Source organism: Ochotona princeps, chromosome 16 (assembly GCF_030435755.1).
Source record: "Ochotona princeps isolate mOchPri1 chromosome 16, mOchPri1.hap1, whole genome shotgun sequence".
Lineage (NCBI taxonomy): Eukaryota > Metazoa > Chordata > Mammalia > Lagomorpha > Ochotonidae > Ochotona > Ochotona princeps.
Genome location: NC_080847.1, coordinates 50,534,753 through 50,549,594, shown reverse-complemented (window position 1 = coordinate 50,549,594; position 14,842 = coordinate 50,534,753). Strand labels below are relative to the sequence as shown.

The 14,842-nt window shown below is 55.7% G+C and overlaps 2 protein-coding genes across 2 annotated transcripts in view; both read left to right on the top strand.

The window, feature by feature from the left end:
- Positions 1-9,141, top strand: part of LOC101534346 (cytochrome P450 2A11) — a 32,178-nt gene extending 23,037 nt beyond the window's left edge. The window contains exon 10 of the mRNA XM_058674618.1: positions 9,131-9,141. The gene's annotated coding sequence lies outside the window, so the exon portion shown is untranslated. The remainder of the gene's footprint in view (positions 1-9,130) is intronic.
- Positions 4,374-12,913, top strand: LOC101531143 (cytochrome P450 2F5). The gene is made up of 10 exons (XM_004598071.2): positions 4,374-4,905; positions 5,741-5,989; positions 6,085-6,247; positions 7,740-7,889; positions 10,025-10,185; positions 10,648-10,824; positions 11,040-11,181; positions 11,353-11,540; positions 12,009-12,150; positions 12,486-12,913. Exons 2-10 carry the CDS (start codon positions 5,819-5,821, stop codon positions 12,665-12,667), a joined length of 1,476 nt encoding a protein of 491 aa, XP_004598128.2. The 5' UTR covers positions 4,374-4,905; positions 5,741-5,818; the 3' UTR covers positions 12,668-12,913.
- The last annotated feature ends 1,929 nt before the right edge of the window (positions 12,914-14,842 follow it).

Genomic DNA, 14,842 nt, shown 5'->3' with positions numbered 1-14,842 from the left:
TTAAGACTGCAAGGACGGCAGTGAGCTGTACATGTACTGAGCTGGGAACAAACTCACTGAGCTCAGTGCATTGCACTGTTCCCACAGGGACAATAATACCAACTTGGGCATCGTACAGCTCAAAATAGGTCCATGTGACCCTCAGACCTAACGGCCAACAGGTTCCAGCGAGATCAGCACCACCAACAACCTAGCCATATTAGACTCTTACTGTCTCCCTAATCTTGGGACCTGTTCCAACCAGAAGTAGGAGAAAGATTGTACAGACAACGGTGCAGCCTCAGCACGATATCACAGGAGGTAGAGAGTGGTGAGCCAGGAGCTGGGGCTACGGAGACCGTGGTGGAAATCTAACATAAGAACCCAGACCTGGAACTTGCCGGAGGGAGTGGCACAAGTAACTGGCAACAAAGAGCCGTGTACCAACTGCAATAAGTAAGATCAAATTGTAAACCTGTGGGTGACAGAGCTTAGAAACCTGCCCCAAGGAGAAGAATTTGTTAACCAGAAGTACAATGCCCAAGAGCAAAAGAAGAGACAAAGGCACAATGAATATTACTGAAGATTCCCCTGCAAAGTAGCAAAAAGCCTTTGCCAACCTCAGAGAGTTAACTAACACGTTGAGAAAATGGGAGATACAGAATTCAAAACACTTGTTATAAAACTTCTTATCAACAACGAGAAGCACGTAAAACAGGCATTCAAGGAATTTAAGGAATATGTCACGCTGGAAAGGAACCAAATGAAAGGTGATATATCAGAATCAAGAATACAGAGGAGCAAATTAAAAGTGTAGTGGAGTGTCTCCAAAATAGAATGAAAGAAGCAGAAGAAAGAATCGCAAAATTTGAAGATATTTCCTGTCACCAGGGGCAAGCACAGCAGGATGTAATGTAGTATGCATCTCTACCTCCAGATCAAAGATGGACTCCCGATGAAACTGTTTACTATACTTGACAGAAGGACGCTGGACTCTCTGCCATTGTCCATGCCTGTAATGATGGATGTATGACTGTTTATGAAGCACTATAGTATAGTGATATATAAGGGAACTCAGCGGGGAGAGGACTTGGGGATGGGATAAGGGAAATCCCAGGACCTATGGAACTGCATCACAAAGTGATGATAATAATAATAATAAAGTTTAAAAAATAAGTGCAAATAATAATAATAATAAAGATGTGAAAAAAAATAAATAAAATAAATCTTTTTAAAAAAGCGGGGGGAAGGGGCATGGGCGGATAGCAAGTAAGTGTCACAGGAGAGACCTTGATGGCATCTAAGTTCATTCTCTCACTCTCTCAAATAAAATAAACATTTTTCTTTTCAGAATGGAGGCATGTCCAAAGGCCACAGGAGTCACCTGATGGAGCCCCCAGCGCTCTAAGCTGAAGTAAGATGACCACCAAAATTTGGGATATACGGCATATACAATATACAAAAACAACATGGTGAGGTAATACATGTGTCGGTTACATTTATTCATTCCACAATGTATGTATGCTGTTCAAAGTAATGCCACACAGGCTACATGCATCAGCTTAAACTTCAGTTTAAACTGCGTTTGGTGCAGTGGCTGGGTTTCTGTTTGGGCTGCCTACATCTGGGCACTGGTTTCGCTCTCCATTCCAGCCTCTGGCTCCTGTGCACCCTGGGAGGCTGCAGGTGATGACCCAAGTACATGGGGGAGACCTAGATACATCTCCTGGCTCCTGGCTTTCGCCTGGCCCAGCTCCTACTAAGGAAGGGAGTGTGGAATGAGGCTTCAGGGATGATGCTCGTGCTGTGGCAGGTCTCTTCTGGTGCCGACGTCGCCCAAGTCTTATCAGGGCTGCCATGTTAGCATGTGAGGCACCGGCCTGAGCTTGAGCCTGTGCCACAACAGCTGAGTCACGGAGCTGCCCGGGGGCCCCCGGGGATTTTCCATCAGGACAGAGGGAGAGCTGGGAGGCAGGGCGTGGCTGCAGGACTCCACATGGTATCTGCAGAAGCTAAACCTGTGTGTTGCCCTGTCACCCAACTATTCCACTGTTTTGATTGTTAAGATTTATTTATTTTCTATTGGAAAAGCCGATTTACATAGAAAAGGAGAAATACAAAGATCTTCCATCTTGCTGGTTCAGTCCCCAAATGGCCACAACACTCAGAGCTGAGCCAATCTAAAGCCAGGAGCCAAGAGATTCTTCCTGGTCTCCCACGCAAGTGCAGGATCCCAAGGCTTTGGGCTGTCCTCCACTGCTTTCTCAGGCCATAAGCAGGGAAGTAGTTGAATGAGAAATGGAACAACTGGGACATGTACCAGTGCCTGTATAGCAGATGGGTTCTTAAAGGGGGAGGATTAACCAATCAGACATCATGCAAGCACGGCATGTTCTTTTTATTATGACAGCAGGTACTGTTCCAAAGATGAAAAGCAGTTGAGATGGAAAAACAAGCCACCCTGAAGTGGAGAAGTATACAAACAATTTGGGAGTTTCTTATAAATATCCCTGTATCATGTGACCCCGAAAGTACACTGTTAGGGTCGCACCAAGCTAGAGGGACACCTGTCCCCACAAAGACATCTGTAAGGGGGCTTCATAACATTCACAGACGGTACAATCAGGGCTGCCACTGCCACACGGCGCATTCAGCCACCACCTGCCTTGCTGGCAATCTGGGTATACAAGATCCGGTTGAAGTCCTGGCTGCTCCATTGCCAATCCAGCTGCCTGTCCTACCACATCTGGGAAAGCAGTGGAAGGCGGTCCAAGTGCTTGGTCCGCTGCTCCCAATTGGGAGACCCAGAAGGAGTTGCTGGTCCCGTCCCGGCCATTGCGGTCATTTGGGAAACAAACCAGCAGGTAGAAGAAATCTCTCCTTTTCTCTGTTTCACTTTACCTTCCAAATAAATAGATACATTTTTTTAAGCACACACATGGAAAATGTAGTGGTGTCTCAGTTCCATTGCTCTGTGAACTTCCTGGGATCTCTGGCATAGACTCAAGAAAAGAATGTGTGAGTGTCAGGCATCAGAAACCAGACACAAAGCCACCATGAGTACCTTGCAAAGCGCTCAGATACAATGAAACACTCATTTACATGCAGCACATACATGAATGAGCGCCAGGCCCTCCCGCATCACACATGGTTGGGTTTCTACTGGGAGAAGTGCCTCCCCAAAATTAGCATGCAGCTTGGCACAGAGCCCAGTGGTTTTGGCTCCAGTTGGTTTGCCCACCTACAAGGACGGGAAGAAGCCAGAACAATGGCTGCCTGGGACGGAAGTGAGAGCACTTTACGGGGTGAAGGAATTGGACCACTTGGGTGCATGCATTCAGAATGTGATGTTGACCTAAGATCTGAGTATTTCATCTTGTGCATGGATAAAACCTCACTACCACAGTCCCACACCAGACCTGACTCAGCAAAGGGGCAAGAGTCCCCCCCGGCCGGTGACGGGCACAGGACTGGGCATACCAGGAGGGGTTGATCACACCGGGAGCCAGGAGCAGTGCATCTGTCCTTGTACCCAGGGTGACGGGCTCCAGAGGGGGCCTGCCTGTGGGAGATCAGAAAGCGACCCCCAACCCATAAGTGGGAGCAGGAATTGGGGTGGACAATGACAGGCAAGCTGCTCAGTTTTCCCTACTATGCCAGTTGAGCTGACACCCCCCGCAAGTCTCTTTCCCTCCCTCGAGCAAGGGGACATTCGGGCTTCCGGGTCGGTCCAGCTAGAGGACTGGCTGGAACCCAGGCTCAGCTTGGAGCACCTTGGCATGCACAAGCAGCGCTAGCAGCCCACTCTGACCCTAAGCGCCCTCTGCAGGAGGAGAGTGAGTTGGCAACAGGGGGCCGCGGCTGCCCAGGGTACGGGGGAGCGGCGGGGGAGGTGATGGGGAGGTTACCAAGTCTCCTCATTCACCCCTAACGCAGTCCTGCTGTGGGAAAAAGTGGCTTCTGAGGCTGGGGTGCACCCAGCGCTTCCCCTCCTTCCCCTCAGGAGCAGGGAGTATGCCCAGGGAAACTGGAGGAGCCTAATCTCCCCCTGGCAAGCCTCTCCCCCACTCCCAGGGCCTGCCCTAACCTGGCCTCTTCAGGATCGGGATAACCGCCAGGCCCCACCTCTACCCCAGTGCTCTGCCTGATCTGGGCGAGGGGAAAGGAGTGGGGAGCACCGGTGAGGGTGGTGTCAGGTTCCCAAGACCTCAAGATCTCTTCAGGCACTTCCTCCTCCGCCCCCTCCCCTGCAGTGAGAACAGTAAACACAGCACACACCCTTGGAACCTGGGGGCTACTGTCACAGCCACCTGGCCCCCCAGACCGGGGCTTCAGCCATTCCTCTCGTACCCTTGGCCCAAATCTGGGTTCCCCAGTTTCTGAAGTGGGACCAGGGGGTGCAGGGGTGGGAGCGCACTGAACTCCAAGGTCCTGGATCCCTGGACCTGCAGCTGGCCTGGCCCTCTCCCAGGTCCTTCACTTCCCCCGGCTTCATGTGACTCACGCGGACCTGTGAGAGAGCGGATGCCAACCCAGGCAGCAACACGACAGAAGACAGGAGAACTTCCAAGGAGAGAGAGGAGGGGGATGGTGGCAGACGTGGACTTGAACCCAGAGAAGCAGAGCCCAGCACCCGGAGCCCCCACTCCTGGTTCATCATTCTGCCTCAAGCCCAAGGGCCCGCACCACTGAAGAGGATAGAGAGCTGAGCCCTGCCTCCTGGCCCTGGGTTAAGGAGGACATTTCAGAGGGGGCAGCCCGCACCCCCATGCGTGACTGGCTATGAAAGGGGTTAAAGTTCACTGGGAGGAAAGGAGGGGGCGGGATCAAGTCGGGTGTGGACAGAGGCGATTTAAGAGTGGAGGGCGCCACCCCCCAACACACCAGAGCTGCAGGGCACCCTGAGCTGCCCCCAGCGCCAGACAGGTAAGGATGGTGGAGAGGGTGAGAATTGGGGTTGGGGAGGCTCCCACAGGGGCATCTGCCGTCTCAGGGCTCAGTGGGTCCTCTAACTGTTCCTGGGTGCAGGGATCCCCGGAGCGCAGCTCTGGGCTCTGGTGCCTGCGCAGACGTCTTCCGTAGCAGGTGCACGCTGCCTGGGAGGGGGTCCCAAGCCCTGAACAGGTTGTCCTTCTCCTTCCATCCCTGGCTTCCACCATCCCTCTCTCTATCCTCTCTGTGTCTCCCTCCTTCTTTTCCCCCATCTCCATTTATATGAGGATGCTTTTGAAGGTTTATGCACATGGAATTGAAAAACTGCTCTTTGTATAAAAGCTTCAAAAAGTTCATGAAAATGCATAGTGTGAAAACTGATATGTAAGTGTCCCATTTTCCCCACCAACGTGGACGGAACCACATGACCTTCAGGAGGCCTCCTCCCGCGTCCCTCTCACCCTCTCTGTGTCATTGTCATGTCCATCTCTCAGCTAGTAAGCCTTGTCTTTGTCTCTCTGTCTCGGCCTCTCCTCTTTCTCTTTCTTCCTCCAGCTCAGCCTCTCTTGGTAGTCTCCTCTCCATCTGGCTCCCTCTGGGTCTCAGTGAGTCTGGTTCTGTCCCAGAGCATGTTGGTCTCTTTGTCATTGACTTGAAACCAGTCGGTTTCTGGTTTCCTCTTGAGCTCTGGAGGAGCTTGCTCTCTCTCTCTCTCTCTCTCTGACTTTGGCTCTCTCTTGCTGCCCATTTGAATTCCCTCTCTGTTTCTCTGACTCCATCTCTGTTCCTTCCCTCTCTCCTTCAACCCTGGCCCTCCCCCACCCCCCAGCCATCTTCCTCCAGTGGCACCCATCTCTGGCGCCTGAACTGCAGAGGGATCACCCATTCTGCCCACCGCAGCCTCATCATGGACAGCACCAGCATGGCCATCCTGCTTCTGATCCTGGCTTTCATCTACCTGCTCCTGACCATGGGCTCCAGGGGCAAGGGCCGGCTGCCCCCAGGCCCCAAGCCCCTGCCACTGCTGGGGAACCTGCTGCAGCTGCGCTCCCAGGACATGCTCACCTCCCTCACCAAGGTGCGGGGGCCTGGGTGCGGGAGTGTCAGGGCAGCGAGAAGGGACATGAACCCCACCCCTGGGTCTCCATGTGACCTCTGCCTTCTCATCCCCAGCTGAGCAAGGAGTACGGCTCCGTCTATACTGTGTACCTGGGGCCCAGGCGGGTGGTGGTCCTCAGCGGGTACCAAGCTGTGAAGGAGGCCCTGGTGGACCAAGGGGATGAGTTTAGTGGCCGCGGTAGCTATCCTGTCTTTTTCAACTTCACCAAAGGCAACGGTAAGCCTGATCCCCAACCCCCAGCACTGAAGTAGACCATAAGGGTGAAAGATTGTTCCCCCTTTCAACCCTGCTTCTGGGTGACACTCAGGGTCTCTGATCTCAGTGACACAGCCAAGCAACCCTAGTCTAGAGTGGAGACTGTCCCATCTTCTTCGCTCCAAACCCCACCACCATCTTTTATCCATTTATTTTTCTTTTTTTTTTTAAGATTTATTCATTTTATTACAGTCAGATATACAGAGAGGAGGAGAGACAGAGAGGAAGATCTTCCGTCCGATGATTCACTCCCCAAGTGAGCCACAACGGCTGGTGCGCGCCGATCCAAAGCTGGGAACCTGGAACCTCATCCGGGTCTCCCACGCAGGTGCAGGGTCCCAATGCATTGGGCCGTCCTTGACTGCTTTCCCAGGCCACAAGCAGGGAGCTGGATGGGCAGTGGAGCTGCCGGGATTAGAACTGGCACCCATATGGGATCCCGGGACTTTCAAGGCGAGGACTTTAGCTGCTAGGCCACGCCCCCGGGCCCTGTCCATTTCTTTTTTATCATTTGTTAGAGACACAGAAATCTTCCAGCACATTGCTCAATCCACAAATGTTTGCAACAGCTAGGGCTGGGCTGTGCCAAAGCCAAGAGCCAAAATGCAAGCCAGGCCGCAACAGGAGTGGCAGGGACACCCTGTGCTTGAGTGATCAGCCACCTTCCCATAAGATGTGAGAAAGCAGGCAAGCAAAACTGAAGGTGCAGCTAGGACATGAACCCAGGCACTCTGATACCAGCTGCAGGTGTCCCAAGCAGCGCCTTACCCACTGCACCCAACACCTGCTTCCTCCATCCCAACCCCCACCTCAATCCAGCTCCAACCCCTCTCTCATCTACCGCCTCTCAGCACGCCCATCCCTCGATCCAATTCCCAACTTGATCGAGTGACCGAGTTAGTTAGCCTGAGCTGTCATGGTCCACCTCAGCCTGGTCCCAGGACCCCACTTCAGCTCTAAGCTGAGACCTACAAGACGAAGAAGACAAGAGGTAAAGGAAGTTCCCAAAAGAAAGCCTGGGGGATTTTCCAGGATTGTGCAAAAAAACAAACAAACAAAAAAATAGGGTCCCGGCAGCAAACAGAGCAGGGTCCAGCCTCTAGCTGCTGGCTGCTGGCTGCTAACTGCTGGCAGAGTTCCCAGTGTCTCTAGGTTCCTCTTGATTGTCTTAGACACACACTCGATGGTCCATAAGCCATGGAGTCACCTCCTGGATGACCAACCCTGCCTGATGCTAAGGACAGCGGTGGCCGAGACAGACTCCCTGGCTCTGGCTTACGATGGGTGGGATGACCCAGAAGGGTCAGGTCCTGCTGAAAGGGGTAGTGGGCTGGGCCTAAGGGGCAGGGGATATTCTGAACTCAGTGCATACAGAGGGGTGGGATGATGCGGGAGCCAGAGGGCCCCAAACTGGAGATGAACCGCCAGTCCAGCCAGCCCCTCCTCTCTCCAGGCATTGCCTTCTCCAATGGGGACCGCTGGAAGGCCCTCCGCAGGTTTTCCATGCAGATTCTCCGGAACTTCGGGATGGGGAAGAGGAGCATCGAGGAGAGGATTTTGGAGGAAGGCCGCTTCTTGCTGGCAGAGCTACAGAAAACCGAAGGTCAGGCTGCCACCCTAACCCACTCCCCTTGGCTCCGGGGTCATGACCCCCCGGAGACGCTTCCATGGCTCACGGGCAGAATGACGCCCCCTTCTCCGGAGGCCCAGCCAGTCCAGAGATGACAATGACCACAACGACACTCTTGGGGTCCATACATAAGCCCCTATAGCCTCACAACACTCCATTTGGAGATGAGAAACATCTCCATGAGACAGGAGAGAGGTTGCTCCAAGCTAGAAAGTGGAGGACCCAGGACTGAAACCCACACCCACTCTGGGGCACTGAGGTGGTTTACTGAGTGCTCATAGGACGTTGGGCTCTGGGTAAACCACTCCGCATACATCAGCCACCCTGGGGAGTGGGGAGCAAGCCCGTGCCCATGGCCCTGGAGGTGGCAGAGGAATCCAAACCAGAGCTGCTGGCCTTAAAACAAAACAAAACACAATCAGTTACAGCACCTGACGCTGGCAGCACACCCTGCACGTGTCCACACCTGCCCAGGAAGGGGTGTGTGAGCTCCTCCAAACAGCTGCACCTCCCCGGGCAGGGGCGAGGGGCAGGGGAGGGACAGGTCAAGCCTTGCAGGACTCGAGCCATGCGAGGCTCAGCAGCCCTCTTCCCGGCCAGATCTGTCTGGCTGCGGGCAGACACAAACACAGTGTGCCAGGTGCCAAGGCTGATGTGAGCCATCTCCCTCTCCAGCTGGCTTCTCAGGGCCAGCGACGATAGATTCTCACACACAGTGCCACATATCTGTTAAAGTGACACAAGTCTCTCTCTCTCTCTCTCTCTCTTTAAAGATTTATTTAGTTTTACTGGAAAGCCAGATTTACAGAGAGGAGAGACAGAGAAGATCTTCCATCTGTTAGCTCACTCCCCAAATGGCCACAATGGCCGGAGCTGAGCTGATCCAAAGCCAGGAGCCAGAAGGTCTCCCACACAGGTGCGCAGGGTCCCAAGGCTTTGAGCCTTCCTCGACTGCTTTCCCAGGCCACAAGCAGGGAGTTGGATGGGAAGTGAAGCAGCCAGGACACAAAAGTGGCACCTATATGGGGTCCTGACACTTACAAGGGGAGGATTAGCCAGTTGAGCCACTGTATCAGAGCTGACACCAATCTCTTTTTATAGAAGGATGGTCTGAAGGCAAAATGAGAGCCATAGGGCTGGGGGGACAGGACACTGCTTTCTCCCTCCTCTCAGCCAGGTGCTGTCGGCTGCACTAGCCTCAACTCCCTCCATCTTCGGGGCCAGAAGTGTCGGCTTCCCAACTGCCCTTCCACCCCCTCACTCTCTTCTTTCTTCCTTCTCCCATGGGCACGATGCCTGCTGGCACTCACCCCTGGGGGGCTGCCCTCTCACACAGCCTGGGCACTCCTACACTGACCTGAGTCGTCTTCCTGTTGTAGAGCTCTTGGCTTGATCACATCCACAAGGCTTCCTTGGCCCTATCAGGTTCTGTTCGCAGGTCATGACCTGCCTGAGGGCATGATGCCACTCGCCATGGCACCCCAGTGAGAACAGGTGTCAATAGCTAGCTGAGGGTTTAACACTGACTCCGCCACACTCTCAAGGATACTATCAGCCCCATAGGAGATGACCATTATCAAGTCCAGTTTACAGATGGGAGAACATGGAGGTTGCCAGCAGGGATGGCGGCAGGTCGACAGGGCTAAGTGGCGGACCTTGGATTGAGACTATCCATCTAACCCAGACGTGGGAGATGTGGCAAGATGTGGCTTCGGGGCTGCTGTGTTGCTGTTTGGATGTTGTGGTCTGGGGCTGGGGGAACCTCCTGTGTTACAGCGACCATGGGTGAGATTGTAGGGTCATCAGGTGCTGCTGGCAGCTTCGTGCCTGTGCTGGCTGAGCTGCTACCGGCCGTGCAGCAAGAAGGGGACTGGCCGGCTCCCATGATGTGTCAATGTGTCCTGGCCAGGCGCTGGCACTGGGTCTCCTGAGGTTCGGCAGACCTGCAAGGCATTACCAAGATCAGCACCGCTCTGCGGGGGACTGGGCACACCCTGCCATCTGTTGCCTTGCCCAACACATCCACGTGCTGGCCACATGAGTGTGCTGCCTGCACAGCCAAGGCACAAGTGTGCTGGTGGCTGGCAGCATGCACCCCTCACCCTCAGGCAAGCCCTTCGATCCCACGTTCGTGCTGAGCCGCACCGTGTCCAACATCATCTGCGCCGTCATCTTCGGCAGCCGCTTTGATTACGAGGACGAGCGCCTGCTCACCATCATCCGCCTCATCAACGACAACTTCCAGATCATGAGCAGCCCCTGGGGCGAGGTCAGGAGGCTGGGGGCAGCGCTGGGGTTGAGTGGGAAGCCCCACCCACAGACCCCCGACCCTGCCCTGCAGCTGCAGGGGCCCGCCCCGAAACCCCTGGCTGTGCGTCCCGCCCCACCTCCAACTCTATGGTCCCGCCCACAGTCTGGACCCCGCCCCACAACTACATAGCCCCGCCCCCGAGTTGCAGGTCCACACCCAGACCCTGTCCCCAAACTGCATGACCCCGTCCACGCTCTGGACTCCGCCCCCGAGACACACAGCCACACCCCTGGACCCCGCCCCCGAGTTGCAGGCCACGCCCACGCCATGGGCCCCACCCCACGCTGCAGGCCACGCCCACGACCCCCGCCCCCGAGCCGCACGCCACACGCAGCCCGCGCCCTCGCCGAGCCCCGCCGGTCCCCAGCCTCCTGCCCCTGCCCACTGGCCCCAGCGCCTGCCCCTCTGCCCCGTCTCCAGTTGTACAACATCTTTCCGAGCCTGCTGGACTGGGTGCCCGGGCCGCACCGACGCCTCTTCCAGAACTACGGGTCCATGAAGAGCCTGATCGCTCGCAGTGTCCACGACCATCAGGCCACTCTGGACCCCGACTCTCCGCGGGACTTCATCGATTGCTTCCTCACCAAGATGGCCCAGGTGAAGGAGGGCCTGAAGCCATGCTGATGCCTGCCTCCCCTTTCCCCAACCTCACAGCCACAAGGGACCCCAAGTAGGGCAGGGGCAGGGGAACCTTCTCCAGCCACCTGGGACCACTGCCCTTCACAGCCCACCTGAGCGCCCGAGCTGCTCCCTGGGGGCGGCCCTGCCGTGTTCCCGGTGGGCTCTTACTCCCGCCCCTCCACGACCTGCAGGAACAACAGGACCCGCTGAGCCACTTCCATATGGACACCCTGCTGATGACCACGCACAACCTGCTCTTCGGGGGCACTGAGACCGTGAGCACCACACTGCGCCACACCTTCCTGGTGCTCATGAAGTACCCCAAGGTGCAAGGTGTGCCTCCCGGCATCCCACCGTGGGCAGTGCGTCCTGGACTTGGGGCAGCCCCACAATGCCACTCCCATGCCCCCGTGGGAGCCTCTGCACCTGCCAACCTCTCCCCCTAACTCTGGGGCGAGGCTTTGAGGAAACCCCTCATTGCACTTCCCCACTCCCCACCTGCAGCCCGCGTCCAGGAGGAGATTGACCGCGTGGTGGGGCACTCGCGGCTGCCCACGCTGGAGGACCGCCCCGCCATGCCTTACACGGACGCGGTGATCCACGAGGTGCAGCGCTTCGCCGACATCATCCCCATGAACCTGCCCCACCGTGTCATCCGCGACACTGACTTCCGAGGCTTCCTGCTACCCAAGGTGCTCTAGCGCCATCCCAGACCCCGGCCTTGGCAACAGGCCACTGTGAGGCCCCTGGAACCTGGAACCTCCACCTTTTCCCAGGACCCCATCCCGGTCCAGTGTGGGCCGGATGCTGTCCTGAATCCCAGGCCCCTTCCCAGGACAAGTCCCCGGATCCCCCCAGAGTTGAGGCATTAGACAGAGGACCCTGTGTATCCAAACACACTTCTTGGAGAACTCTGTCCCCCAGAAACTCCACATCTGCTCCACAAAGAGAGGGGGGAAGACCCCTGTGACACACCTTCCAGCAGCCTCTCCCACAGAATCCCAGACACCCATGCATGTATTCTGGACAGCACCCCACAAAACACGACCCAAATCCCACGTCCCCTCAGCCCTGCAAAGTGGGGACTCTAGAGGCGAGGAGTCGCTGGGTTCTCCTGCTGCTCCGACCAGCCTGCTCACCGCCCCCAACCCACCCACCAGGGCACTGACGTCATCACCCTTCTCAACACGGTCCACTATGACCCCAGCCAGTTCCTTACACCCAAGGACTTCAACCCTGAGCACTTCCTGGATGCCAACCAGTCCTTCAAAAAAAGCCCCGCCTTCATGCCTTTCTCAGCAGGTGAGATCCCCCATAGCATTTCCACTCTGCAAAGCCTCACTCGCTGCAGCAGGCCACCAGTGCTCAGCCTTGGGTTGTGAGGAAGCAGCTGTTGCTCTCCCAAGTCCAACTCCTGGATGACCCACGAGGACTGGCCACCCGCAGGGAGCTGGGGCCTGGGTACCGGCGGCCTGTTCGCTAGGTGGCGTCCCTGAGGTGGCTCTCGCCTCCACCTGCTGGACAGTGTCCTCAGCATCTTCTCCAGGGGTTAGCCAGGCGGGTCCGTCTTCCTCTGGGAACCAGAGGGTGCAGCCCCTCTCCCTCCTCTTACCTCGGGCTGCGCCCCATACCCACAGGGCGCCGGCTGTGCCTGGGAGAGTCGCTGGCGCGCATGGAGCTCTTCCTCTTCCTCACCGCCATCCTGCAGAACTTCTCGCTGCAGCCATTGGGGGATCCCGAGGACATCGACCTGACCCCGATCAGCTCCGGTCTGGGCAACGTGCCGCGACCCTTCCAGCTGTGCGTGCGCACGCGCTGATGGCCGCCCAGTGCTGCCTCTGTCCCTCTGCTCCCGCCGCTATCCAGCCCCTGCCACTTGGCTGTCAACCTCCTTGCCTACACGATGCACCTGTCATCTATCTGTCCCCATCTGGGTCTTCTTGCAGGACAAAGCAAGAGGCGGAGATGGAGGAACGTCTTCTTGTGCCCATACAACTTGCTCCCCGATGTGACCTTTCTGGGAGGCTTTTTGTATCATTTTCTAATAAATTTATAATAGATTCAAGTCTGTCTCGGCCGAATGAAAGGGAGGTGAGGAGTCAGCATCCAGTGTGGGCCTGGTTCAAATCCCAGCTGCTCCTCCTCCCATTCAGCTCCTCCCTGCTAATGTCCCTGGGAAAGCAGCGGAAGGTGGCAGTAGTGCTTGGGCCACTGGACCCCTGTGGAAGATCCAGATGGAGTTCTGGAAGCCTCGTTTCAGCCTAGACCAGTCCTAGTCGCTTTGGCCTTTTGGGAAGTGATCCTGCTGGTGGAAGGTCTCTGTCACTCTGTTAACTGTCAGTAAAATAAAAATAAAGTGAAGGGGCCAACACAATGGCTCAATTCACTAACCCTCTGCCAGCACACCATAGGGGCACCAGTTCCTGCCCTGTATCTTCCAATGCTTGTGGCCTGGGCAAGCAGCAGAGGAAGGCCCCTTTGGACCACTTGGGAGACCTGGAAGAAGCTCCTGGCTCCTGGCTTCAGATCAGTTCAGCTCTGGCTGTTGCGGCCATTGAGGAGTGAACCAGTGGATAGAAGATTTTTCTGTCTCACCTCTCTGTAAATATGCATTTCCAACAAAAAGTCTTTTTTTTTTTTTTTTCAAATAAGTGAACAGAGGAGAGTCTAGAGAGACACCAAGTGGAATGGGGTGAGAACCAGGGGGCCATGCAGGAGATGGAAAAGTCACACTTCCTGACACAGGCTTCCTGTCACCACTCTGGGTCAAAAGTGCCTGAGACCACAAGTGTTTGGAATTTTTTTTTTTATCTGCATAGACAGAATGTGGTAATCTGGAAACTGAGACCCAAGTCTGAACATGAATCCCTTCAGGTTTTGGGCACACGTAACACACGGCACACAGGTAACCTTACACAACTCCTGCAATACACCTGTGTTTTTGACAACAAATCATCACGTGAGCTGTGGTGTGATGTTTTCCACTTGTGTCCTCATGCTGTTTTCAAAAACATTCCAGATACTGGAACATTTTGGATTAGGAACTAAGAGATGCTGAATCTATATTCTCATACTTTACAGATGTGCCAGACTGGGACTCGGAGAGTTGGGGTGACTTGCCAGAGCTCACACAGGAAGGGACAGAGCTGGGATGCCCGGTGGCAGACCCTGAGCTGGCAGCCACCACCTCTCTCACATCAGAGACCAAAGGGGTTCGAAGAAGACACTGCCAAAGGCAGAAGCAAAGGCATGGGCCTGAGGATCGAGATGGACAGAACACGAAACGGGATAGAAACCACCAACTAAAGAGAGGGACGGAGAGCAGAGGGAGGAGGTGGGGAGCGAACGGGAAAGGTGACGCCCTCCCCACTCGCTACCCTCTCACTGCACTATCCCGCTGTCCTCAACTCCACCTTTAGGGTGAGAACAGCAGAGCCTGGCACGGAGCCCCCAAGCCTGGGGTTGCGCCCTACAACCCATCAGGAAGGTGGCCCACACTCCCTTGAATCAGTCACGTAAAGTGTCCCCCTGCGCATCCCCAGCCAGAGGCAAAGGCAGTCCAGGCAGGGTGGGGTGGGGAAGTCCCACCCTGAATAGGGTCTCCCAGGACTATCCAGCACCTGGACTCCAGGTGGTCTCCAGGTGGGTGTCAGTTTCATGCTGTCCCAGAGCCCAGCTGTGCAGGCAAAAGTGAAGGGAGAGGGAGATAGAACAAGGGAAACATGTAGAGGCGCTGGAAAGAAAGGGAGACACCAAGAGGGCACCCAGAGACAGAGGCCAAGAGTGGGGGAGTGAAGTGGCACTGAGGAGAGAGATGAGGTGGAGAGGACAAGAAGTCTGCAAGAGACAGACATTAACACGGGGCAGGGTGGCGAAGCAGCAAGTTAGGACTTGTCCCTTATCACTGTACCCATAGCTTGGTCCTTGGCTCTGACTCCCACCCATGTAGCTGGCCGACCACAAGCTCTGGCCTCCTACCGCCTATGTGGGTGAC